Source organism: Acanthopagrus latus, chromosome 11 (genome assembly GCF_904848185.1).
Source record: "Acanthopagrus latus isolate v.2019 chromosome 11, fAcaLat1.1, whole genome shotgun sequence".
Classification (NCBI taxonomy): domain Eukaryota; kingdom Metazoa; phylum Chordata; class Actinopteri; order Spariformes; family Sparidae; genus Acanthopagrus; species Acanthopagrus latus.
In genome coordinates, this window is record NC_051049.1 from 24,198,678 (window position 1) to 24,224,105 (window position 25,428).

Sequence of the window (25,428 nt, forward strand, 5' to 3'; positions counted from 1 at the left end):
CCTGCAGCTGCTTCAGTCTGACTTATGACTTTTTTTTTCACACAGTCAGCACAATGTTGCAGCCTGTATGTAAATGGGGGTCTGGCTGTTGTCTGGAGCTGCAGTGCACCCACCAATAATACAAGAAGAAAGATAACAGGACTACGGCTGTAGTCCAACAGTTAAGAAAATTACATCATATGTCTTTTCCTGAACATTCACAAATGCCTTTAGAGCAAGAAAACACATGAAGGAGAGTTCTTAAAGAAAAGACAACCACTGAAATGAGACTGCTTTTATACCAGGGCCACTAGGAATTATGGGGCAGTGTTGCCTCCTTTCCTCTTGTTAAGTCTGGTCCAGATGCTAAAAGACATAAGAAAGGAAGCACCTGTCCTTCATTTGGCAGGCTCTTGTCATGGCTACCATGTACATACTCTGTCCATAAAGTGTCCTCAGGAAGTCTCTAACAACCAAAAAGACTGCTCAACTTCAGCCCAAGTCTAGAGCTCTGTGAGCTGCACTCAAAGACACACTGGTGCTCTGAGCTACATGCTAGCATCAGCATGCTAACATGCCCGCCATTACAGTGTTAGCATGCAGGTGATTAGCAAACACACGACTCTAGGCATCTGGTCCAAGTCTCAATAAAGTTAGTGACTCGAGTCCACTTCTCTGTTGAATAGCAAATGACATTTACCAAGTTTGTCGAGTTAGATTTGCCCAATAACATGTTTTCTTTTGCTAAATCGCTTTAAACAAGAAGGTCTTTCAGGTATTGTGACATAAAAACCCACAATATCCGGTATAGCTCTGCAACAGTTGATCAATCAATTGATAAGTAGCCAAGTATTAAATCAACAGGAACTATCCTTATTATTATTATACAGAATTCTCTGATTCCTGCTCATCAAATGTAAATGTTTTCTGGTTTCATCCCACATCTACAAACGTGAGCTGAATACTGTATCCTTGGGTCGTACACAGCATTTGAATAAGCTATCTTTGGCTCTGGGAAACTTTGATTGACATTCTTCACCATTTTGTGACATCTTACAGACCAAGGAACTTACTGATTAATAGAGGAAATAATCTACAGATTCATTGCTAAGAAAACAATTCTTGGTTGCAGCCATAATTGAGAAAAGTGCAGTTGTTTTTGGCCTTTTGAATATGCAGTCCATGCAGTAGTTGTCAAGATAGTTAGACAGGAAAAGTCAGGGGATCCCCAAAGTCAGTCACTCATCATCTATGAGCCATGAAGGTACGAATCTTCCAATAGTTGCAGAGATATTTCACTTTGGATCAAAGTGGTGGAACAAGCAACAGACCGACACTGTTAGTCTTAAATTCGTAACCAGTTTTTATACTGCTGGTTCCGTGTCAACACACCCACTGACTTGTCGACTTCTCCTCGCTCATCCTCGGATGTTTTCTCGAGGCAAACAGTTGCTTTTCACACCAGCAGCCACGCCAGTCACGTGAAACAGATGTTCAGCAGGAAGGAAAACATTTCTCTTACCTGTCATTTGTCATTTGAGCTTTCACATCATAACTATCTGTGTATGATATGTTGGAGTCATCAAACATGTCCAGGTTCCTGCCTGACTCGGAGGAAGCTATGGACTGCAAACCACAGGTTCTCCTCTCTTGGTCTCATACTGGGTGGGGGAGTCAGAGTTTCCAAACGATGGTGAGACAGTAACTTAATATTGTAATTTACGGGAACATTGTGGTACTGGCCACTGATTGCAGCTGAATATTTCCAAATGATCCCCCTCTTCTGTTCCTCCGTCCCACCAAAGATCATTTGTAAGGTTTCATCAAACCTTTGGAATAAAACAGCAATGGGAACAAGTCAGAGATAAGGATTAGAGCTGGAGAGGACAATTCAGAAACCTTTCTCAATCATTTGTCTATTAATCGATATTATAAAATGACGTAAAAAGCCCAAACTATACTCATGCATGTGATTTCTTAAATGAGAGAGGATTTGCCACTTTTGTGGGTCCGCCTGCATAAACGGAAACTTTGAGGAGCCACTCTTACACAACCTGTATACACTGAGGAGCGACTGCCACAAAAATGCCTGGAAGGGAAAAAAATAAAAAATAGAAAAAAATCATGGAACATTTCGAGAACACTGGAAACATTCACGCAGTAAGGTTAATGTCTCATCTGTTACAGTAACTCTATCTCGCTCGTTCTCCAGGCAAAGCTGACATTTGCATGTGAGACAGACAGTCCGAGCTTGGAAGATAAAGTGGTGAAGTTAAAACGTCTCGAGTGCGATCACGTGATGAATGTGCTCAGAGAAAGAAAAGAACATTCGGAGGTGATAAAGAACAGTAGCAAGAGACGAGCAGTCTGACCTCCTGTCATGATAAACATGTCAGAGGCCGCCTGTTGATAATGATATGGAGCAGGCTCTCCCTCTGTACGTGTACGTGTGTGTGTGTACGTGTGTGTGTGTGTGTGTGTGTGTGTGTGTGTGAAAAGGAGAGCTCGGCCAGCTAACCTGGCTGCAGGTCAGTTGTGGAGTAGATAGAATCCGCTGGTTCTGTTATCTGGAGCCTCCTGTGGTTTACTCAGTCAGGATTAAGTGTGTGCAGCGAGCTGTGTGAGACCCACCTTTTTTCTTTTTTATTCTCTCTCTCTTTTTAGTGGAGAGGAGACTAAACTTTGTTGGAATCTATCCCTGAACCGGTGATGCTCCTCGTGATTAATTTCCACGATGTTTAAAAGGGAGTTTAAACTTAGGCCAGTCGACCTGACAGAACCAGGTCAGCTCAGACGTGATCGTCTCTTCACGCCATCCCGGTGTGTCTTAACCTGACCAGACATGCACTGTGGCACTTCAGAGGCAATTAATAGTTTGGAAATGTAACTGATTAAACTGGCAATAGAAAGGTTTGTGTTATTAGTGATTTTGAGGGAAACAGAAATGATCTGGTCATCTCTTCACCAGCAACGCTGACAGTAAGACGACTTGGAAATGCTGTCGCTTGTTGCCTCTCTACTTAACATACAGTTTGTCTGTATGCTCAACTGAAAGCAAAGAAATCAGGTTTAAAAAAGAAGAGACAGGTTGATGAATAATGCAAACAGTCATTGATTGCAGTCCAGTTCCCTTATACTTATCTCATCCTGATCACAGTATTGAGTGAGATGTCCTTCCTGGCAACACTGACCCTAAAATCTTTCATTTTCACAGCCTGTGTTAGAAGCTTTGAGAAGTTTCAACATCCCACGAAAGCCAGAGGTGGATGAAATATCATTTTTCCCAACTCCAGCCTCTCAATTTAGCCTCTGTGAGTCACTGTGTGCTGCAGAGGAACACTTTATTCCAGCTGCTGCATGCTACATCTCTCACGGACAAATATGGGCAAACAGAAGCCGAATCAGAAATACTCCATCGATCTCTGTGAGGGGAAATTGCGTAAATATTTAGGTGAGCGTCCCAGCTATCTCTGTCAGGTGTACCTGTAACAAGATAAGAGCTTATCTGCTTTCCACATGAGAGGATATGATGTTTACACCAATCGGTTCACGGATATTGGCCTTTTATTGTAGTGTGGATATTATGTGGAGGTTGTATAATATCTGCCACTGTACCCAGAACACACAGATGCAGCAAATCGCCTCATATTAATTATTATATATCCAGCTTTTGTACATAGAAGGGTTCATTTAACCTGGACTGACTTATTAAGGTGTTTTAGTGTATGACTTCTGGAGGAAATGCTGACTCCTTGTTTTATGGGGAAAATTCAAAAACAAAAAGAAAAAAAAAGAAAGAAAAAACTATGAAAATTTCACTCAAAAGCTTTTCAAACTTCTATTAAAAGAATCCACCATTTTAACAAGACACTGGTGTGAATATAAATGCGGCAAAGGCACAAAAAGAGTTCCTTTTAGGGTTTTTTTTCCCCCCTCACTGGTAAAATATGAGTAAGTAGCTATGACAATAATGTGACTCCCTGGAACATAAAAGCTGCAGGCGCTTGGCAACGTTGCTCTGACAGGGATCATCCAGCCTAATTTATACCCTGAGAAAGGCTTGTGTCCAGGGACATAAATTTAGTTGCGGTGTGCGCTGAAAAAGAAGGGGAAGGCCCATAAACTGGCCGGGACAGAGAGAGAGAGAGAGCCGGAGACACAGAGAGAGGGGAACAATGGGCAGCCATCAGGAGGAGAGCCCCAACAGCTGCACGGCTCCACGTCCCAACACACACGACACACACACACACACACATATCCTCGATGCTTTTCTTTCACTCTCTCTGTCTCATGCACTCGCCGGCCGGGCCATCTGAAAGGGGGCCAGCTAAGCAGATGTTCTGCCACTGACTTCACAAAGGGCACAAGTGAGCGGCGGAGACAAAAAAAAAAAAAAAAAAGAAGAAAAGGGAGACGAGCTTCCTCATTTCTGCCTGTTGAGTCAGCTTTGAGAGACTCTTGATAAGCTCTAATTGTGTGTACATTTAATTAAATTGTTGATAACTCTTCCCATGTATGTTTTAATATCTCGCGCATACATTTGCTCACCAGTGTGCTGACATGGATGCATGATGTGTTTACAAGAGGTCTGCTGTCTTATCAGATCAGATAACAGAAACCTTACTGACAATAACTGGTGGTGAACAGTGTTTACACTCTGTACCCAGGTAGAAGTAATAACACCACAACGTTAAAATACGCCATGTAGCCTGCAGATTTACTATTAGCACAGCTGGTGAGATGAAGCTTTTTACTCTTTTATTATTATAGTAAAGTCCAAAGGAAACCACCAAAACCAATAACTTGCTTGTTCGTTCTTTTTGACTTCCTGATCCTGTCTGTGGCACGCAGTGCACATTGGATTCAGAGATTTAAATCTTTAAAAACAGCTCGTAAATATGTGGTTTCACATGGGAAGGACACTAAATAGTTTCCTTGAGAGAGCTGAGGTTTGGAAGTTTTAGTAAATTTGACACAAACGTTAGAAAGTAGCATTGTGGACTATTTTCAGCGGGATGATACATATTTGGGGTGTTAATGTCCACAGCAGCAGGATGACGTTTGTGGTATTACACTTGAAATAAACGATGTTCATGGTAATAAAGGACCATGAGTGCAACAATGTGGCTCATTGATGTATTTTCGGCCGGCAGAGCGCACCCAAATCGATAGCAGATCCAGCAGGTGAGAGAAATCACTCTGGCTGTTGAGATAAGCAAATCAGTGCATGAGAAGAACAGCAAAAAAAATAAAGGGAGAGCTCCTTAAATCCATCACTGTAGCACTGTACCGGGAGTTTACCCATTCTGAGTGGTTTCTCCAATTTTTATACCCCTCTGCCTGCCTTGTCAGTGCCTTTTGCTACATTTAGTCAGTCATATTCTTGATTAGAAGTGGCAGTACTAGCAAGAGTGTGAAAATGACTGTATGAATGAATATATAATGAATACTGTAATGAATACAGCCTACCACCACCTGGTGGTCTGGACTGTTACCCTACCACAAATGGTCCAGCAGGACGCCTGCTCTAGTCTCTGTTCTGTGTTCAACTGCAGCCTTTTCTGGCCGAGACACAAGCATTGTGATGTTCACTGATGTCGGTTGGTGTATCTTGAACTTCAAATTATAGTTTGTTGACAACAATTGAGCCATCTGAGGAATTAGATATCAGGCGGTCGGTAAGTTGTTCAATTAATTGGCGGTTTTGGTCTTTTCATTGGTTTCGCGTAATATTTGAGGAGCTCATCATATTTTTTTGTGCAAATATGGTTATTGGCAATGTACCAGTGACAGCAGATGAAAGAGAAACCCAAAGTCAAAGGTAAAAACATAATCAGCAACTACTCTGGTGATGATTTGTTTGGGTACCCAAAAAAATACCACCATATCCAGAAATACTATGAATATCTGTAGTTTTTTTTATCTTAACAAAGAATTTGAACACTTCATTTGAGAGTTGGGATTTTTCACTGTTTTCTGCCACTTTTTCACAAACAGAACACTCAAGTAAACAAGCAGCATTTGGATACATTTGCTCAGTTTTTGCCGTACAAGCTAAAAGCTATATAAGTATGCGTTGTTGTGCAACCGCAGGTGCTGAGAGGCATCGCAAAACGAGATCACATTCTTCGGGAATGCCAGATATTTCCAGCATTGCCAACTGCAAAAAAAAAAAAAAAAAAAAAAAAAGAATAGATGGATCTCTCACGTCCTGCCGTGAATGTGTCTGACCCAAAGGTTTTTGTCCTTCTTGATGCATCGAGGCCTCTCTTCCCTCGTGGCAGCCCCTCGCTCTCCCTTTTTTCCCTCTACAGAGATGCACTATGCAGCCTGCAGGTTTTGACCTGTAAATAACTGCCCAGACAGAGTCTAGTCAGTCAGATGGGGAGGCAGGCAGAGGCGTCAGGGCCTACATGGCTCCTGGAGAGCAATAACAGATGCTTATCATGTTTTAGTGAGGCGGGTAGTGGTGGTGGGTGGTGGGTGGTGGGTGGTGGTGGAGAAGGAGGGTGAATGTGGGACGCTGGGGCCCTGTCGATGAATGGCTCCGACAATAAACGCACTCAATCATGGGCAGACATTGTACCTTAGAAAACAGAGTCAGATTCAGTCAGAAAGAGAGAGAGAGTGTGTGTGTTTGTGCGGGTACTCGAGTGTGTGTGCGTGTGTGTGTGTGTACATGTGTGTGTGCGTGCACCTTAAAGAGAGGCAACAGAGAGCGCATGTGCACTCACACACCCACTGCAGCTTTTCAGCAGCTCATCCTCTCGCACATTCCAAGTCGAGGCAACAGCAAACAAATGGCTTAAGGTTCAAGTGAAGTATGTTTCATTCCTTTCTCCGCTGTCTCCGCCGCTCTTAATGTCTCAGGTTGTGCTGCGAGCGAGGACGGGGGGGGTTACATGCAAGGTCAAAGAGGAGAGGATTACTCAAGATACACTTCAGATAAAAGTGTCAGTCCGGTGATCAGCAGTGATCCGTCATGCGGCAGGTCGCGCTGGCAGGCCGGTGTTGCCGTCGGAGGGGTTAAAGAATCGCCCTCGTGTGTGTGCAGTAATGAAGATGAAACTATGAGGAGACAAATTCCTCGTGACACACTCAAGCCTGCTCATTTGTAAAAGGCTGAGAGATGATTCAGGGCTGCCAGGTTATCACTGTCCTCCTTATTGTTTCTCGCCGAGATCGATTTTTTTTTTCCCTCCTTTCTCCTCCTCTGCAGAGGTTCAAGCACATCGCTCCCCTGAGATGACGAGACTTGTTTTCCCTGCCGTTTGCTGAAATGCCTTCACAGCTGCAAGTGAAGGTGGTGATTTGGAGTCGTGGCTCGCTGCTCTCCCACTGGATTCAATTCACAGTTCAGGGACAAGTACGCGTCGCCTTTTAATAGAGAAACTGGAACCGGATTTCCCATAGATGGAAAGTTGTTGCTGGCTTCATTTGTGGTTAACACATGACTTACACAGCCTAACAGTTGAAATCCATTAATAAGATCAACGTTTTGGTTGCCAGGTTGTGGCTGATGTTTATCCTCCTCCAGCTGGACACTTGCATTGTCCTGAAAGTTCTTTCATTCATCTGAAAGACCTGTTCAACAACGTGTTCATTCAAGTATCTATCTATCGGTTGATACCATTACATTACATAGATGAGAGTTACAAGCATATAAGAATGAAAAAGAAACTAATGAACTGTAATTCATGGTTTCATAAGTATTTGTAACTTAAGAATTGATGACTTATTCAAATATTACTTTCATTAAAGAAAAGGTTCACCCAAAAATGAAAATTCAGTCATTACCTATTCAGCCTCATGCTGATGGAAAGATGGTTGGTGATTTGAAGTCCACAAATCATTTCTGGAGCATCGCAGCAAAACTAACATTGCGGAGGACTTGTAAACAACTGAAGCAGACAGGGACTTTTAAAAATGTTAAAACAGCTAAAAACACACAACACCGAAAACCCTGGTGTCCTTAACGGAAACCTTCACTGCAGCTGCTGAGCGAGCGGGTGAGTTTGTGCACCCACTTCAGACGCGGTGAATGGTAATGCTTTCCGCTGCTACAGTTAAGATGTCTTTAACGTGGATGTGATAAACATTTTTTTTCAAACTTAATTTAGGATCTTTGGGCTTCCGGAGACTTGGATGAGCTTTAAGGAGCCATTTATGTACTTTCCTGTTGTTGATTTTTTTCACACTTTAAAACAAGTCCCTCTCTGATTGAGTTGTTCAGGAGAATGCTGCAATGCTGTTTTGTTGTGAAGCTCCAGAAATGTTTTGTGGATTAGGAAGTGTTGCCCTGCCCTCCATCAGCATGAGGACGAGTAGGTAATGACTGAATTTTCATTTTTGAGTGAACCCACCCTTTAAAGGAAGTAACATTTGAATAAGTCATCAGTCATTGATTACAGGAAATTAGCTTCTTATGTTGTCATATGCTCATAACTCATCTAAGCCAGAGTTAATGACTGATTTCTCATTGTTGGGTGAACTTATCCTTTAACTTACTTATGAGAAGACACAACAGCAAAAAGGATTTTTTACAACCTGGCAACCAAAATTTTTTTTTCTTTTTTTCTTTCTTTTTTCTTTTTTTTTTTTTTAAATCATGCTTACTAGTGATTTTTTAAGTAGGTTTGAACCAACTGGTCAAGTAATCTATTAGTCGATTGTCAGAAATTCAACCTATGAATATTTTTATCATAAAATAATGAATTTATCATTTATTAAGAAAAAGTGCCAACATGTGCTGCTTTTATCATCTAATCGTGCATCTACATCTCTGAGTTTGGACTGTTGAAGAAAACGATTCGATAAAATCACCTTGTAATTAATCAACTGTGGTGAGCATTTTCTTTAAAAATCATTTGTAAACGACTTAAAAGCATAAATGAAGCCATCAGTTGAAAATGAAGTAGCACTTTTAAGGCTAAAGTCGCACGATATGTTACATAAGAATTCGCATGCTTGTCGTAGCCCTGCAAATTAATTTTTCAGGTAATTGAGTTGAATGTTAGTTTACCCCTGAAGGCGCTTTCATGCAATTTTCTCCGGGTAATTTACGTGCGGGGTCAGTGAACTGCGAGGCAGGAAAATATTCCAAACATCTGAGCTGCAAACATGAGGAGGAGGTGAGGTGAGGCGCTAGAGAGAGGAAGAGGGAGAAACACAGGGAGGAGGGAGGGAGGGCAACGTGTGTGTGTGTATGTGTGTGTTTGTGGAGCAGTGAGGGAGGGAGGGAGAGAGAGAGAGGGAGAGAGAGAGAGAGAGAGAGAGAGAGAGAGAGAGAGGTGGTGCAGCTCAGCAGAGGGAGCAGGAGTGAGTGAGGCGACAGAGCGGAGGTGACAGCGGAGAATGGAGAGGAACCCGTCCGCCCGGCGAGCTTTGACCGCGGCGAGCGAGGAGAACCCACTCGGCCCTTTCCTTCTGGAGCCAGCGTGCTGAAAGAAACCGGGAGGACTTAACAGGGGGGCAAAGGAAAGGAATGGCTGATCCTCTGCGGAGGACTTTACTAGCGAAACTCCGGGGGAAGAAATCCAAGAAAGGAGCGACGGTCGGCGGTGGATACGGCTCTGCTGCTGCTGCTGCGGCGGCGGCGAATGGGGGCCGAGAAGGTAAAGAAAAAGTTTTGCAGACGCAGCGAGACTCCGACGAGGCTCGCCCGGTGGTGTTGGTCGCGACAGAGAGAATGAGTACGTACGAGAATTGTGTTGACGGGGCGCTGGTGCGAGCCGGGGGGGTTGTGGTATTCCGGGAGAGCCGCGCGGCGGAGTCGGCCGGCGCGCGTCCCCAGGAGCGCAGCAGCGGGGGCAGGGCTCGGGTTAATGAGGAGCTCCTGGGGGTCTCACTTCAAAGCGCCGGCCAGTTTGGGGGACACGCGGTCAGGAGGGAGGGAGACGGGAGCCACCAGGGGCCCAGATGCGGTGGCAAAATCGCGTTATCGCCGGGGGTCACGCTCGCAGGACCGCATGTCCAGAGGAAGCACTTCGTCTCGGTCCCGCGGCAGCGCAGCGTCGGGGATTCAATCGGGTTTGGGGACAATTCAAACCACGTTCTGTACCGCGCACAGGTGGATCCGCAGGGTAAACCTGCAGCGGGCCCGGTTAGTGCCGCTGATGGCGATGTGACAGAGCCCGGAGACAGAGGACAGACAAGGCACATGGCAGGGACCGTAGGGGCTGCTCCTGAGCTCAACGCCAACTGGAGTCTGAACAACAACCGAAGTTTGGGGCCAGACTCGCCGGTTTGCGCGGCACACGTGCACCCGACCTGTGCGTCAGGTAGCACGGAGGAAAACATCCTGATCCGCACTGTTGAGAGCTACGAGCCCGAGTACGCAGGCGACAACAGGGGAACTGCGGGCGCCCTGCAGAGCCCGACGTTTTTCCCCACGGAGTTAGAAATATGCGACATTAGCATGGCATCTCTGTGCGCCACGGGGGGCCCACTCAGATACACCCTAGACAGCGAGGATGAGGATTATTATGATAACGAAATTCTGCCTTTTTATGAAACCCTTAGAACAAAAAGTGACGACAGGGCAGAGGTGGCAGAGCTGCCTCAGCCCGGTCAGGATAAAGGACAGCTTAGTGACAGCAACAGTGCCCAGGAAACAGACAGGCTTAGGAACCAGCTGAAAGAAGCTTATTACCTCCTTATCAATGCTATGAATGATATCAACCTGGATGTGCAACAGATCAGTGGTGGTTTCACTGAGCAGCAGGCCTCCTCCTCCTGCAGCAGCCACTCCAGGGACAGCCTGTGCTCCAGGTTGTCCGCCAAGAACATGGACAGCGACTCCTGGTCGTCAGGAGGCGACCACAGCCCGCAGCAGGTGTCCGACACCGACTCGCTCCTGCTCTGCCTCAGTGGAATCCCTGAGTCAGGCCTCAGAGACAGCGGGGTGATTAGTAAGAGCATGGTGAACCTGTCTCTGAGCAGGATGAGGCCAGCTTTACTGCGCTCCGCGAGTGATGGTGCCATCAGGTACCCAGGTGGACCCTCACTCTGTGCTCAGGCCTCGAGGGCTCAGGGTCCAGACGTCAGTGCCGAGTTAGGGGCCACGGGGACAAAAGAGGGTAGAGAGCTGACAGAACCTCGGGTGCCTTTCGAGGCCGTCAGCAGTGATGAGATGCTTCAAGATGCCGGTGGCGATGAAGACCGCGGCGGGCAGCTCAATGAGAGCAGTGGCTCGATCAACAGCCTCACGGGTTCGTCGGACAGCAACGCCGAAGCATCAGCACATCAGGGTCACGACCGCAAGCAGGAGCTGGCCGAGGCGCGAGCGCAGCGAGCCAACTCTGTCAACAAGGGCCACGGTGTCACTGTCAACAAGATGCAGGAGTGGATGCACAAGGGGCGGCTGTTGTCCTCCGAGATGAAGCAGCGCATCGAGGGCTCATCTCTGCCTCGCAGAGGAGGCCAAGGCCAGGACCGCTCCTGCCCTCAGGCCAGCCCCGGTGGGTGTAAACCAGGCGCCCAGACGTCCGGCCGAGGGGTTAAATCTGTCAAGGCCAAGCCACCTGCAGTCAAGTCACCAGGTAGGAAGGCTACACGGAGTGGCCCCAGCTCCCGTGGATCCTCTAAATCAGAGACCTCTCACCCTCCTTCCTCCTCCCGTCTGATTATATTGTCATCCTCCTCCACTCATAGTAAACTCCGTCTGGTGGCGGTCCATCCTGCACTCCTCCTCTTCTGGATGCAAAGCAAAGGGACAAGACTCGTCAGACCTCTTTGCTTTCCTTTTTCAAGATTCTCTAACCGGTGGCGGGTTCTGTTCCTTCACACTAATTTAGGTGCATTTGTTGTTTAACACTGAATTAATCGCACATCAGGCCATAGGTCGGATCACTCACAGCGTAGTCCAGTAACAACTAACTCACTCTCCTCTGCTAGCTGCTGTGGTGTTTTCTAAGGTGTTGGTGGTGGGGGTTTGGTTTGTGTGCGTGTGAATGACTTTTGATGACATACAAAATGACAATTGATGTTCTGTTTCTATTATGGTGCAAAAACAGGAACACGTCTGTATCAGGAAACCACTGAGAGGAAGAGGCCACATTAGTAATTAGTCAATCTAGAGGTGAGGTCTATGAGGGATAGTCAGGGATTAGATTGGATGTAGATTGCTTACAACTTTATACCAGCTGACAGAACAAGCTCACCCATAAAAGGTCCATTTAGAAGCTGTTCTGGAGAAGAGCTGTTCTTGGGCGATATCTAGGGTTTGATATTACGATATTATCCTGGCAAATATCGTGATACATGATATTATTGTTGGGGGGGGACACACAAACGGTGTGGCGTGGTTACGGCAGTCCCATCACTTGGTCAAATCCCTTGGGTCGACATTTTCTCCCACTTTAAAGATGCCGTTTGTAAGAAATGTTGATTTTTTCCAAGTTGGGAGTTAGACTCAAAAATCTGTTTTCTCACAAAAAGCACCTTTAAACCTTTGATTTGTGAGCTTCTTAGAAACTAAGTCCTCCATCTCTGCATGTATATACCTTGTCATGCAGTTCCAAGACAAACACGTCGATATCTGAAAGTTGAGATGCAAACTGAAGTTTAAAAAATAATATCACCAAAGGGTCACCATTGGGGTTGCAAGGGCATGAGATTTTTCACGGTTTCATGGAACCTAATATGCAGTATTGTATAATTCTTATCATTATTATCTGTTAGAGCAACCCTTACCTGAATGAACAGGACTTTATTATAATTTCACTTAACTTTCATACCACAGTATACCTTGAAAACCATATATATCACTGCAACCCTACTTAATTACATTTACATCCATTGCTTTACATTGCACATAACGTAAGCTGTCACTTCACTGTGTTAGTGCCTGGTTGCACCAAATGGATTGCACTTTCCTTTCCATGCTGTCCTGAGCTGACCGCAAACAGGGCAGTCCGCCAGTTCAGTCACAGGCTTCTGAAGCTGCCTGTGCAGAGAGCTCTGTATTGACATTTTGTTGCGCAGCGTGTGGAAATGGCTTTGTGTGGATCGAAAACATTTTTTCATTTTTTTTCGTATGAAAGTGCCCTGTGCACGAGAGCGCGTGTGTTTTGCTCCGACAGTGTTTTCCAGAGTAAACAGACGAGCTGCCATGTGCGCTGGCTGCTGTTGACTGTCAGTGTGCCGTGCTGCTAGAAATAGAGTGTGATCTGAGAGGCTGCCGGGCGGAAGGCCTCTTTATGTTTGACTTCCAGCCGCTGCCGGCTCAACGTGGCTCCAACTTTTACCTCCAGAATACAGACAGGGCTCCTCTTGATATTAGGTTCCTCTTTGCGCCATTGATTCTCATTTTTTCCCCTCATTTCGCTCAGCTCTCCCCTCTCTGTCCCCACTGAACTTTTCCACAGCTGTGGCCAGGGGAATCCAAAGCAGGGGAGAAGCCACTGCAGTTAGCCTCTTTGGTTGTGGTGGGTGTGTGTGTGTGTGTGTGTGTGTGTGTGTGTGTGTGTGTGTGTGTGTGTGCGTGTGTTTGTTTGAGAGTAAAAGGAGGGGGGTTGGGCTGTCATGTTGCCTTCCTCCCCGGTCGTTTGCTCTGGACAGCTCCATGGTAACTTGCATGTTAAAGAGACTTTGGATTGAATATTTCGGATGCCATTCCTGTTGTTTAACTTTGTTTGCGTTGTGTCACTTAATTCCTCGCCATGAATGAACAAAATGAAGGGCGATTAAGTATTTATTAAGGTCAGAGCTGGGCTTATCTTGCCCCTGTGGGCCTCTCAGCGCCTCACAAAGAGCCATTTAAAAAAAAAAGAGAAAAAAAAAGAAATACCAAAGCTCTCAAAAGCTCCAGTGAACTGCTTGTCTTGGCTTGAAACTCTTCATTGAGTTTAAGGCTCTTCTCTTGATTTATGCAAATATTCATACATCTCTAAAAATAGTCATGTTGCTGCCCCTGACTGATACTTGGACATGTAATCTCTCCATGAAGTCACAGTGCAAACTATTGGCTTAATTAAACTGCAGCTAATTTATTTCTGTCCTGACTTGTCCTTTAATTAAAAATCGTGTTGATTATCACCCGCAGCCGAGTGTCACTCCTTCTATGTATAAGTGTGTGTGAGGGATTTTGTGTACGCGAACATGCATATGCACATCTCCAGTGTGCACACGCCTGTTAGTATTTGCTGCGTGAGGATTTATTGGTTTGTTGTGTTGTGGCAGAGGATTGCCTAGCCGGCAGGCAGGCAGTATCCAGGCATCATGTTTTGGCCAGATCTGAGCTCAGGAGCTGTGTGTGTCAGTCAAAGCTGATGTTGAGACTGAGCCATAGACACCACAAACAGAAGTATGAGATCCACTCCTGGGAGGCAGATATTCTCTCCTGTTATTTATTCTTCATTTTAGTCCTGTGGTTCACAGTTACTGGAAAATCGTGCCCACGTTGCACACCCAGAAATACTGACGTTTTGGAACACAGCAGCGTTCTGGGAGAAAGTTAATTAGCTCTGTATCTCCTCAACAAAAGCTCATAAAAGGATAGTTTACAGTTGATAGTTAGCTTAAGCTGAGACAATTGAGATCTCCCCATATCTGTCTGTTGAAAATGAAGGTGCACTCAAAGGAAAAATTGGGTGAAGTTTCGTAGTCCACGAAACATTTCTGAAGCTTCACAGCTAAACAGCATTGAGATACTCCTCTAAACAACTGAAGTAGACAGGGACTCGTTTTAAAACGTTAAATGTAATTGTGTGAAGCGAAGCAAACTGTCTGCTGATTGTCACCTCAAGAAGTATCACTCTTTTTATGTAAATGGCAGCAAGCAAACAGCCCAAAGTTTTGGGCTGTTCCTTTAAATACAACGTAGAATATGAGCTAAACAACAACTTGTGTTTTGCCACATTACTGTTGCTCAACATTGTGAATCAATGAATCGCTGCCTGCTCAGTAGATTCAAATTAGCTAGAGAACGAGATGATACCGCAGGTGTAACATAATCCTGCCTGACTGCTGTCGAGTCGTGTCAGAACGACGTGGCGCCTGGTCTCTGCATTGTGCCAGAGAACATGTTACCGAGCTGCTGGTAGTCTTTTTCACAGGTACAGTCATTCATCCTGTCTGGTGTGTCTGTACTCGGACAGATTCATGGTGGATGGCACCTCTAAAGACAGATCAGGTGATGGACGAGAAACTTGAGGCATCAGGGTTCATACAGGGATGGTTTATGAGTCACATGATGGTGTTGTGGGCGAACACTAAGCAACTGGCAGCAGTTCATGCAGAGCTACTGTACAAGGCGCTGCTGAAGGGCCTTTCAATGACTTGTCTCACTTTTATCAGTGTTCCCGACCTAAGTGGGTCACACTGAGAGTCCATGTCCCACTTTTTAGATTGCACGGTCCCTCCGCTGAAGAATTTGTATTTTTTGTATCAGATTTTAAACAGACACAATAAGACGAGACAGAAAGCGCCACAGCGCTGAAAAGAATGTGGGTTCGGAGCCAACGCATCGAGGAGGAAGTGGCATTAGGGTTAGCGGGCTGCGCTGCCAGGACGCCTCAACGGGGATGCAAGTGTTGACATGTGATGCAACCCCGGACGATCCTGGCTCTGCATTCGGTGCGAAGAGGAAACAAATCTACACTGAGAATCCTCATTTCCATATGAATGCGCGTCAATGGGAATGTATGGCACGGAGCGAAAAGATTCCCTCTGAAGGGGGGGAAGACACTCTGTACACACCACAAAGTGTTGTCTGTATGGAGGAGAGAGGGCGCGCTGGTGTGTGTGCTCTGCACTTATCAAAAGACGAGCCAGAAGGAATTCAGGAAATAAAAGAGAAGCCTATGGGAAAGCGGATCGGGTGTTTTTGTCTTAGCGGAGAAAAAAAGATTTAGACGTGAGGATAATTGGGTTTACTGTCGGGCTCACGTGGCGCAGGTTCACACCAGCGCGTCCAGGAAATAAGCCTTCTTTCTTTATAAGTTTGCATTCCTCTCAGCACCTCAGACAAACCCGCGTCGCTCCTCCCTGTCCACCTCTCCCTCTCTCTCCCTCTCTGCCTTTCTCTTTATTTTCTCACACAGACGTGCACCCTTGTATTATGTGCTCTGGCCATCTGTTACCTTCAGGTCAGGGGTGTGAGTTTTCCGTGCGGCGGACGCATCATCTTCATGCCATCGCTGCACAGGGAGCCGGGCCGCGTTAGCTCCGTTATGGAAATTGTAATTGACGCGGGCCTTCTGTTTCGCTTTGTGCTGTGTTGACTGAAGGTTAGATGGTCACCGGGCTCTAACGCCAGCTGTAGTCTCACTCTTTCTTCCTGGAAACATGTATGTTGGTGGCATGAATACAAATTTGAATTACTATAATGAGGCACAGCTTTTAAAAAACTCCCTCCTCTCTTCCACTGGATACTCTGATACTTTTTTTTAAATAAACACATGCAAATTCTGATTGTAATTTTCACAGTCAGTTCATCTGCAGTTTACATTCTGGATTTAAAGATTAGTCGTCTGATCTTCAAAATATCAGAAATGTGTGAAAGATGGAGAAGCACAGTTTCAGTTTAGTGTTAAACAGGACAAAGAAACAAAGCAAATCCTCAGCACGGAGGAGCTGGAACTTTTTGTTGATAAATCAGTTAAATGAGCTGCCGCTTAATTCTGACTAATAAATTAATCAAAAAATAGTTGTAAAACAAATGGAATTTCTGTCTCTTAAATGTTCCGTCACTTCAAGCATTCGTCCGTTTTTTTGTGTTTTTGCGACAAGATGTCAGTTTGTATTTCAGTTTACACCATCAGACATCTTCTAGAAACAGTTTCCTTCACATTGCGTTAGTGATTTGAAGATCAGTTTGAAGAAAAGCATCAGGTTGAACATTCTGCATCTGCTAGAATGATATTTGTTCACGTTTAAAGCACTCAAGGGGGGAAACACGGATAAGCTAATGTAAAATGCTGAGGAGTGTTGTGATGGATGGACACTAGTGAAGATGGTTGAAATCTCAGTTATAAAGTGGAAGCAGTGTCCCGCTGTTGCCTCGTGTTGCTCCTGGTGAAGGAGTGTGACAGTGGAAGGAGACGGCGGCGAGGCTGTAAATCTGGAGATGTCTGGAATGCCGCTCTTGTCAGAACACGCTTCCTCTTCCAGCTATGAAAGACCCCTTAAAGAAGATGGCACAGTGACAACAACTCCGCGCACAATATCACACCTCTCTGCAGTCTCGCGTTACCAGTTTGAGTCTGCAGTTTTCATAATTGGTCTTAGAAAAATCTCCTCCACCTCTCTCCCAGAAGAGTTGTCTTGCCCGCTCTCAGATAATCCACGTTCCCTACGAGCTTTTTCATTCTCGTGTGTGTTGTGGTTTCAAATGATTTCATATTATTTGTAGTCTTTGTATCTGTGCCGAAGTCGATATCCTCTACCTTTTCAGTGTCAGTTAAGTTTCATTTGATGTTGTTCATCTGATGAAGAGTTCCCCTAGCTAGATATCAATTATGTTATTAGCCTGTAGTTTTGTCCATATCCTGGTCTTAAATGTCTGTTATAGGGATTATATGTAAGAATGTTTTTTACACACATGAATTTCCTCGATTTGCCAATGTGTGAAGGGAGAAAAAATTAGATAATGTAGCAGAATTATGTCTTTCTGTCCACATAGTGTTTCTAAACAACCAATGGCAGATCCATGCAGTGCAGTCAAGTTACAGCTTCGCTAACGTTAGCCTGCTCGCTCCCATAGACAAATTGCTGGTTAGCTAACGTTGCAAAATACTGTCTGTCTTTATCCACTAATGTTATGGGGCAACAAGCACCAGATCCATGCAGTGCAATGAAGTTACAGCTAGCTTGCTAACCTCAGTTTGCTTGCTAACATATTTGCAAGTAGAATACTATCAGAGTGGATTGCTACGAAATTTGGCTAGCTTGCCAAAGTTCAAGTGATTTCTGATACTACAACTAGTAGTAGTACTCAGTAGCAAAGGATTAATGGGTGAATTAGCCCAAACTCTTGAGCAGGGAGGAGTGAGCTGTTTGTATGTGTAATATTAGCTAACTGCTAGCTAGTATCCTTTGTTTCATATAGAGCGCGTCTCATCTCTTTCATTGTCATTCTCCTCTGGCAAAAAGTTGTAGCATAGGAGGCGCTGCCGTTTGTTTTATATCAGTTGACCTTTTTGAACACATACAGAGAGATTACGTTATTATACTTTTAACAGCCACGCTGTCATTTTAGTGCAGAACGTTGGCTCAGACTTACAAACTAATTACAGATTTACGTGTTATGACAGAGGTATATAGGTAATAACAAATTACTGTTGTAATGTACTTAAGTGTAGATTTAAGTTAAAACGCTGCTTGTAGACAGGGTTTAAAGGGCTACACAAACTCCAGGCTAGACCACGTGAGAACAAACCATAGCAGATTATTACAGCCTGCCAACATTTGGCCTGCACATTATCCCGCTGGACTCCAGCATATCACCAGAAACACGCTGTATGTTTCTCCGTCACTCGGCCTCTGAGCTCCAGGCCCTTAAACGCAGCATCAACCCTAATCCTGGCTAATGCAAACACAGGGCTGGCTCAGGTCCGACAGACACGTCTCTGGCTCTTTAACTTAAACAGAGCAGAGAGGAAGAACTACTTAAAGATGTTCTTTATCACGGCGGCACAGTGCTATGTTTGAATTAACATGAAGCAGATGAAGGGGGTGGGCTGTGATGGGTCGTGTTTTTCGTAGTTCGTGGTGTTTGGTTTTTCTTTTTTGGAGATTAGAAAGACCTCAGACGTGGCCTCAGTTTTTGCCACTGAAAGCTGTTACATATGCTCGGCAGTGTCTTTATATAATCAGCCGGAAACCCAGAGGAGCGGCGTCCCTAACAGATTCAGTTTCATCCCACTTTATGTCGTGCTTGTATTTGTCAAGCAGAGAGAAAAGTTGAAAAGAAATAAAGTTCAAACTTGTCTTGTTGTGGTGAGAGAAACTCCAATGTCTGGGTTTTTTTACGGGATTTTGAGGCGCTGGAGACGGTGGCGTTCATGACAAGTCAACAATAGCTTCATAAAGTTGCCTGGTAGATCACAGGCAGGCAGCGAGAGGCTCTTCAGAGAAAAAAGTAAACCCCAGTGGAGGCTTCTGCTCCCTCGGTGCCACTAGCAGGGCTTTGTCAATGAGAGCAACTAAGCAAAAAAAAAAAAAAAAAATTACCTGAGTCTCAATCGACTGAGTAGGAGTTATGTAATTTGAACCATGTGTTTTTTTTTGTTTTTTTTTGGATGGACTTCTTTTCTCTCGCACTGCTCTGGATTAAAAAAAAAAAGAAAGAAAAACAAACTGGTTTATGCAGACACATGCACACACTGGCATGCGCCCCCGCGTTTAGATTCAGATTTTTCGTAGAGTGAAAACACGCTAGCCTGTAATTTGGTGGATGTTAGCATGGCGTGCACGAAGATGCGTTTCCTTGAGGAAAAGGAGAAGTTGTCATTATAGCATGTGGAGGGGCTCGCCTGGGAGCTGCTGAGGATCAAAACAGTCTTTCACACCAGCCGGCTGTACGTGTTAGAGCAAGACCCATACCGGCCCTGTCTCTCTCACACTCACATACACACACACACACACACACACACACACACAAGCTCAGAGGTTGTTTTTCTCTGGTTGCCTGCTCATCAACCCTTGTAAAAAAAACAAAAATAAAAATAAAGGCACGTCAGATGATGATTTTGTGAAGGCCCTTCTTGATTATGAGGAAAAAACAGATTCTCACCGTCGGAAAAAACATCCACAGGCTCACTCAGAGCCGTGCACGCACTCCTTAATGCTTTCTCTGGGACATTAAGTGACCACGTCAGCGTCCCCGTTATTCGTCCTCTTTCAACTGCATCGCCACCGGCTGTACTTACCGCCACTCCCCCTCCCCTTCTCCGCTCTACTTTCACAGCTGTTAACGCCAGTGTTTTTTTGTTTTTTTTTCCTTTTTCGCTGCGATGGAAGATATGTGTGCTCGGTCCTCTCCATCTCCCTGCGATCTCTTTTGAATTCAAAGCCCACATATTCCCCAAAGCATCACTGAGGAGCAGAAAGGGTGGGGGGGTGGGGGTGGGGGGGGTCCTCCAGGGGACTTTGGCAGCGTGACTGAAAGTTTGACTTTGGTTATGAAAACAGAATCACAATATCCCAAAAGTTATAAAACACATGGAAATAAAATGAGACAAAGGCTTTAAGTTTCCTCACCTGTGGTTTCTTGATAGAGACGTCTTCTTCAACTTGACAGGACACGACTAGTCTGAGATCAAACATCAGAGTCAGTCCTTCACTTCAGTTCAATAATTGCTTCAACGATGATGATCATGGTGATGATTAGTTGCTTTTTAATGTGAATCAGATGACATTCGAGTGTCTCCCGGCAGCAACTTGTAACTCTCACCCTCTCACACTCTCTTCCCAACCGCTCCCTCAGCTTTCATTGAGAATGTCCAAGCCCCCTGCGCCAATGGCCGCGAGGCGGGCCGGCCCAGTGAGTCTCCATCGTGGCGGCCACCGCTCACCACCATCACGGTCTCCAAGAAGCGCAACTGGCTGCAGCAGAGCTCCCTCGGGAAGAATCACTGCGCCAAGGACGAGCTGCAGGGAATGCTGGGATCTGAGGAGGAGGGCAGCCAGGTCTCCCATCAGCTGCCACCTCCTCCCAGTCCCTCTCCAGACCACCTGAGACCCTCAGGTGGAGCCCCGTCACGGCCGGCTCGCCTGCACCTGCCACAGGTTAGCCGCGAGCGCTCTCTGTTAGCGTTTTTTAAATACACTTCTTTGCTTTCTTGGCAATATGTGAGAACTGGCTACCTGTTTAATCCAAACAATATAGGTGGCAGCAAATCATTGGAGTGATGCTGCTAATTGTAGCTACCTACAGCTAGTTAGCTCAGTTAGCTGTGTAGTTAGCAGCCCAGTTAGCTAGAGACTGGGAGCTTGGAGCAATGTGAGTGTTGGTGTAGCCTTGCGCCATCTGGGCAAGCTGGTTAGCATGCTATCTTCACATTATGTTAATGTTTTATTATTTTTTTGAATGTTTGACAGTAAAATTCTTACATATTGCACCTTTAACATACACACAGAGGAGTGGTATCAGTGTTCTCATCTCACTTTCAGAAAGAAAACAAATAAGCGTATTTCTCAGAAAGACAAAACTTGGATATATACAACATTAACACAGTTCCTCTCTTTCTAAAGTTTTAATGCTCCACCTCGGTCGCTGTCTTTATTCAGGTGAACATCAGCCAGACTAAGGTGTCCCCTCACCCTCGGAGTGTGGACCCCGCCGAGGAGAATGACGCTGACGACGAAGGAGAAATCTGGTACAACCCGATCCCTGAGGATGAGGAACCGGAGATGTCTCACCGACCCTCGGTTCGGCTTATGGTTCCCCCTCGAGCGGAGCTCCAGAGGAGGCCCAGCCGGGGAGGGGATGCGGGTCACGGTGGCAGGAACCTGGGGGGCGGCAGCGGCGCCGGGCCGGAGGCACTCGGGGAAAGCCTTGGCGGCGGTTCAGGAGATGGGATTCAGGGGAATGCTGTACATTCCACAGAGGCACTACATCTGCACAGACAGATGCTCGCGTGCAAACCTCAGGAGGAGGGGGGGGCATCCACCAGCAGAGCAACAGGTGAGGCAAAAAAAAAAAAAACACTCATACACACCTCCACTCATTCCTACTCTGCTTCCCTTTTGTACATTTTGATTCAGTCTTCTTCACTGATGTCAAGGGCCAATTATTGCCTGTCGTTCTGTCTCTCAGCCAGTCACCCTCGGCTGAGTTTTGAGGTCGTGCACACCTTGAGCACTAATTACAGCCATTGTTGAAAGTGTTCCCAATCAAAGGATAAATGGTATAGCTGCAAGTAATTCCTGGCCAACTTTATCTCAGCTTAGAAACGTATGAAGTGTTTTGTTTTTTTTTGTGGTGTAAAGTTTAAGATGATAGAGTGCCAAAAAGGAAGAGCTTTGCTGGGTTTCAACTCCAAAATTCCTCTATAAATGTAAAACAAATGTGGGCGGTGTGTGCCAGGGTTTTCTCGTCCAGTCCTGTTTGATAGGAGCAGACAGGAGCTGTGGCTGTCTAATCATATCACTCCATATCAGTGTCCCTCATTAGTTAAACTCAGACAGACATTAGCCAGGAGGAATTCAGAACCGGCATTCCACAGAGGAAACAATATCCATTTACTTGTGACTGTGGCTCACACAGAGGCCACGAAACTTTCTCTGCTTTGTTTTTTTTTTTTTTTCAGTTGAATAAACGTGCTGTTGCCTTGAAAGCTTGCTAAAAAAAAACAACACACAAATGATACATGACCTTGAGAGCTAAGGAGAAGTAATGTACAGTGCTCTCCCTGCGCTTTTTTTGTTGTTGTTGTTGTTGTTTTTTTTTAATTTTGTTCGTGGAAATTGTTGACGACTGTGGTCTACAGCGGCGGCATACTGATGACAGCCAGCGCAGGGCTCCCTGTCTCTTAATAAGCTCAGCCTGTTTTTTTTTCCAACTTCCGACTTTTTGTTCTCTCTGATGTGGCAACATGGTAGTTTCAACCAATTGGCACATCTTGCGCTGATCCTATAATTACGACTTTTGACAACACGTTTCTGTGGCACGCAACAGCCATTTCTAGTTGTAGGAGCACAAAGCGGAGGCCGTGCAGTTCGGGTACACAGAGGGAAATCTAATACTTATAAGCTTTAGTGTTCACAGTCACAGTTTTACTGCAGGAGTGAGGGCTTGAGATAACTTTTTTTTTTTTTCGCTCTAAAGTACAGTTTTAGAAGTGGACCACAAGTTCTCGAGACTGAGTCATGTAAATGAAAGAATACACTTCAGGATGGAGTTTTTCCATATTTCAAAACAGCAATCAGCACATAAAAAAGAGAGCATTACTGGTTGCTCTACTCAACACAATGTGGGCAAGAACTGTGTTGAGTGGGAAAATGGGAGAAAAGGCTGATTACAAAAACAGTCAAGACACTCAAAAAACAGATATAACTAGAAGAAATATTACAAGTCTTTATTGTCATGGCTAAATCATTAAAAGGGCAATAATTGAAAAAGCCAGCATGTTTCGACTATTAGGTTTCCATCAGGGCTCCAAACAATCACTTTATAAAGAAAGTGGGTCTGTCAGTGTGGAGCATCTTAACCTCTTGAGGTGTCGCACTGTCTCCCAAAACAAATCTGTTCGTGTCAAGGTCGCAGGCTTGATTGGCGGCTGATAAACTCCTTGATCCTCATTGACTGGCGTCAAACTCCTGGCTCCCTCTGACATCACGTGTGGCTCAGCAAAACTCTGTCCTCAGAGACTTTCCCTGTAGGATTAGGATTAAACCAGTCCCAAATGAGTCTCGCTGTACCGGCCCAGAGAGGCACTAATAATGGTGCACAGAGCTAATTAAATTCTGGCTATTACTGCCTGCACCTTTTGAAAGGTTATTTTGCTGTCTATGAAATTTGCTGGTGTCATTAGGGCCGTTTGTGCTAGGTAAGCAGATGAGTGGACATATTTGGAGGCTGGTGTTCAGCTTATTCAGCAGTTTTACCAGGGAACAAATCTTGTTCTGAGCACCCGTGAATAGAATTTATCTCTGAGCTGTCTACCTTTTTCCAGCAGTGATTCATTTTCCATCACCTTGTTACCTTTCAAAGAACTGAGCCTGACTTACAGGGCTGGATTTAATGGGAGTACTGTGTAGCAGGTCTGTGGTAGTATGGCTTTACAACTGCTGCAAATGGTTGCTGTGAAAATAAGAAGCAAAGTGCTGAGGATTTTTTTTTTCTTTTCCCTCTCACTCTGGAACTGACCGGTGCCTGTTGACTTTGCAGTTGGTTCCTGTGGGTTTGGCGACGCCATCCCAAACTTCACTGCAAGGAGAAGGCGCAATAAGCCCGGCTACGTGTCATCAAATAAGAAACACTTATTACTGGTTGTTGTGTTTTGTGTGTGTGTCTTGTGGGCATGTTGGTTTAGAACGTAGCGGAAAGATGGGAAGGCTTCTCCTTCTTTCTTCACCTAGAGTTAGAAACCTCCTGTACCCTCCAGTCATCGCTGTGTGTGTTGTGTTTGCTGTTAACTCAGTATGTATTGTGCAGGATGACGCTGCACTCCTCCTCCTGACACACTGGTTGGGAGGGTTTGAGGATAGTGAGCAGAGTTTAAAAGGACAGCAGCCTGCTGTGGGTGATCAGTGACACATCTCTGCACTACACATGCAGTTACAGAAGAAAGCATATGACAGATGGACGACAGCCCAGGCATTGTTGTATAAAGACTGACTTAAAGACTCATTGATAACCTTAAAGGGCCATTCCAGTTGTTTATCATAATTTAGCCTATTCACAACAACTCACATATAGTTTACATCCCAGCTGACCAGTGTGAAAACTATGCATTTTGTTTCAAGTGTGTTTTTGAATGTATTTCCTGTTCTCGCTGAATCTTGCAGAAACATTGGTTTTGTCTTTTAATGCTTCACGAACCCAGAATTGGAAAAAGTGTGCCAAACTAAACCTCACCAGAGCACATGTGTTTGTTGGTTATTATTTTATCGTTGAGAGTTGTATGAACTGTATCTGTGTTTAGACCAGCGCCTCATGGTGTAGCTTGCCACATTAGAACAAATGTACCCACATATTCCCTCTTCGGGAGTAATGGCTTCTTGAGTGCAGCCACAGTCCTGAACTCCACTATTTTAGTCCCATCTTTTGTGTCTTCTGCTTCAGATTCTTCATAAATATGTGCTACAGACTCCACTTTATCTGCAGGGCTAAAAATGTGACAGGCCTTTCGTTGATTGAGCATGAATAAGAGCGTCTGCTGAATTGATGAAGCAGTGCAGATGGAGCTGACTCTTTACTGACTATAGCTTTTCCTCTGTTCGCCTGGCTGGTTCTTCTTCCCTCACCGGATACACTCCAGACTCCTCGTGTGCTGCCTATTGACTGACTTTTTGTCCATCTGAATGCTCTATTTGTATGGAGAATAATGATTGATGGACTTTGGGGGTGGTGAGCCTCGGTGTGTTCCCAATCTCTTGTTCCCTTTAGTGCCTGTTTGGGGAATCTGACTTGGCCAGCGCTCAGAGAGGGATCAGAGCTATTTCTGGGGGTTGTGTTGGTCACGCTGGCTGCTGCGTTCGGGAATTTGGCCCCGGCTGCTAAAGTTACATGAGAGTTCAAGCCTCCGAGTTGAAACCCCAGAATCTGGGCTGACGATTGCGCGGTTGGGTCTGGAGGAAGTCAACAACTCAACGTTGTGAGAACGGCACTTCAAAACCCGAGCAGATTCTTTAGCTTGGCGCTAGATGTGAGGTTCGGCCCACATAGTTTCCTCATGGCTCTTACTTTCTGGTCTGTTCTTCATTTCATCACAAGAGCAGCTGAGGAAAACTGAGCTGGTCTCTATTTTGTTGAGTAAAGAACTTTTTTCTTTTTACACAAAC

General features: G+C 45.2%; 1 protein-coding gene across 1 annotated transcript in view; it reads left to right on the top strand.

The window, feature by feature from the left end:
* Positions 1-9,292: 9,292 nt before the first annotated feature.
* Positions 9,293-25,428, top strand: part of syde2 (synapse defective 1, Rho GTPase, homolog 2 (C. elegans)) — a 53,393-nt gene continuing 37,257 nt past the window's right edge. Inside the window, exons 1-3 of the mRNA XM_037115024.1 lie at positions 9,293-11,519; positions 20,408-20,709; positions 21,211-21,607. Of these exons, the coding sequence (XP_036970919.1) occupies positions 9,464-11,519; positions 20,408-20,709; positions 21,211-21,607 (2,755 nt within the window). The 5' untranslated portion in view covers positions 9,293-9,463. The remainder of the gene's footprint in view (positions 11,520-20,407; positions 20,710-21,210; positions 21,608-25,428) is intronic.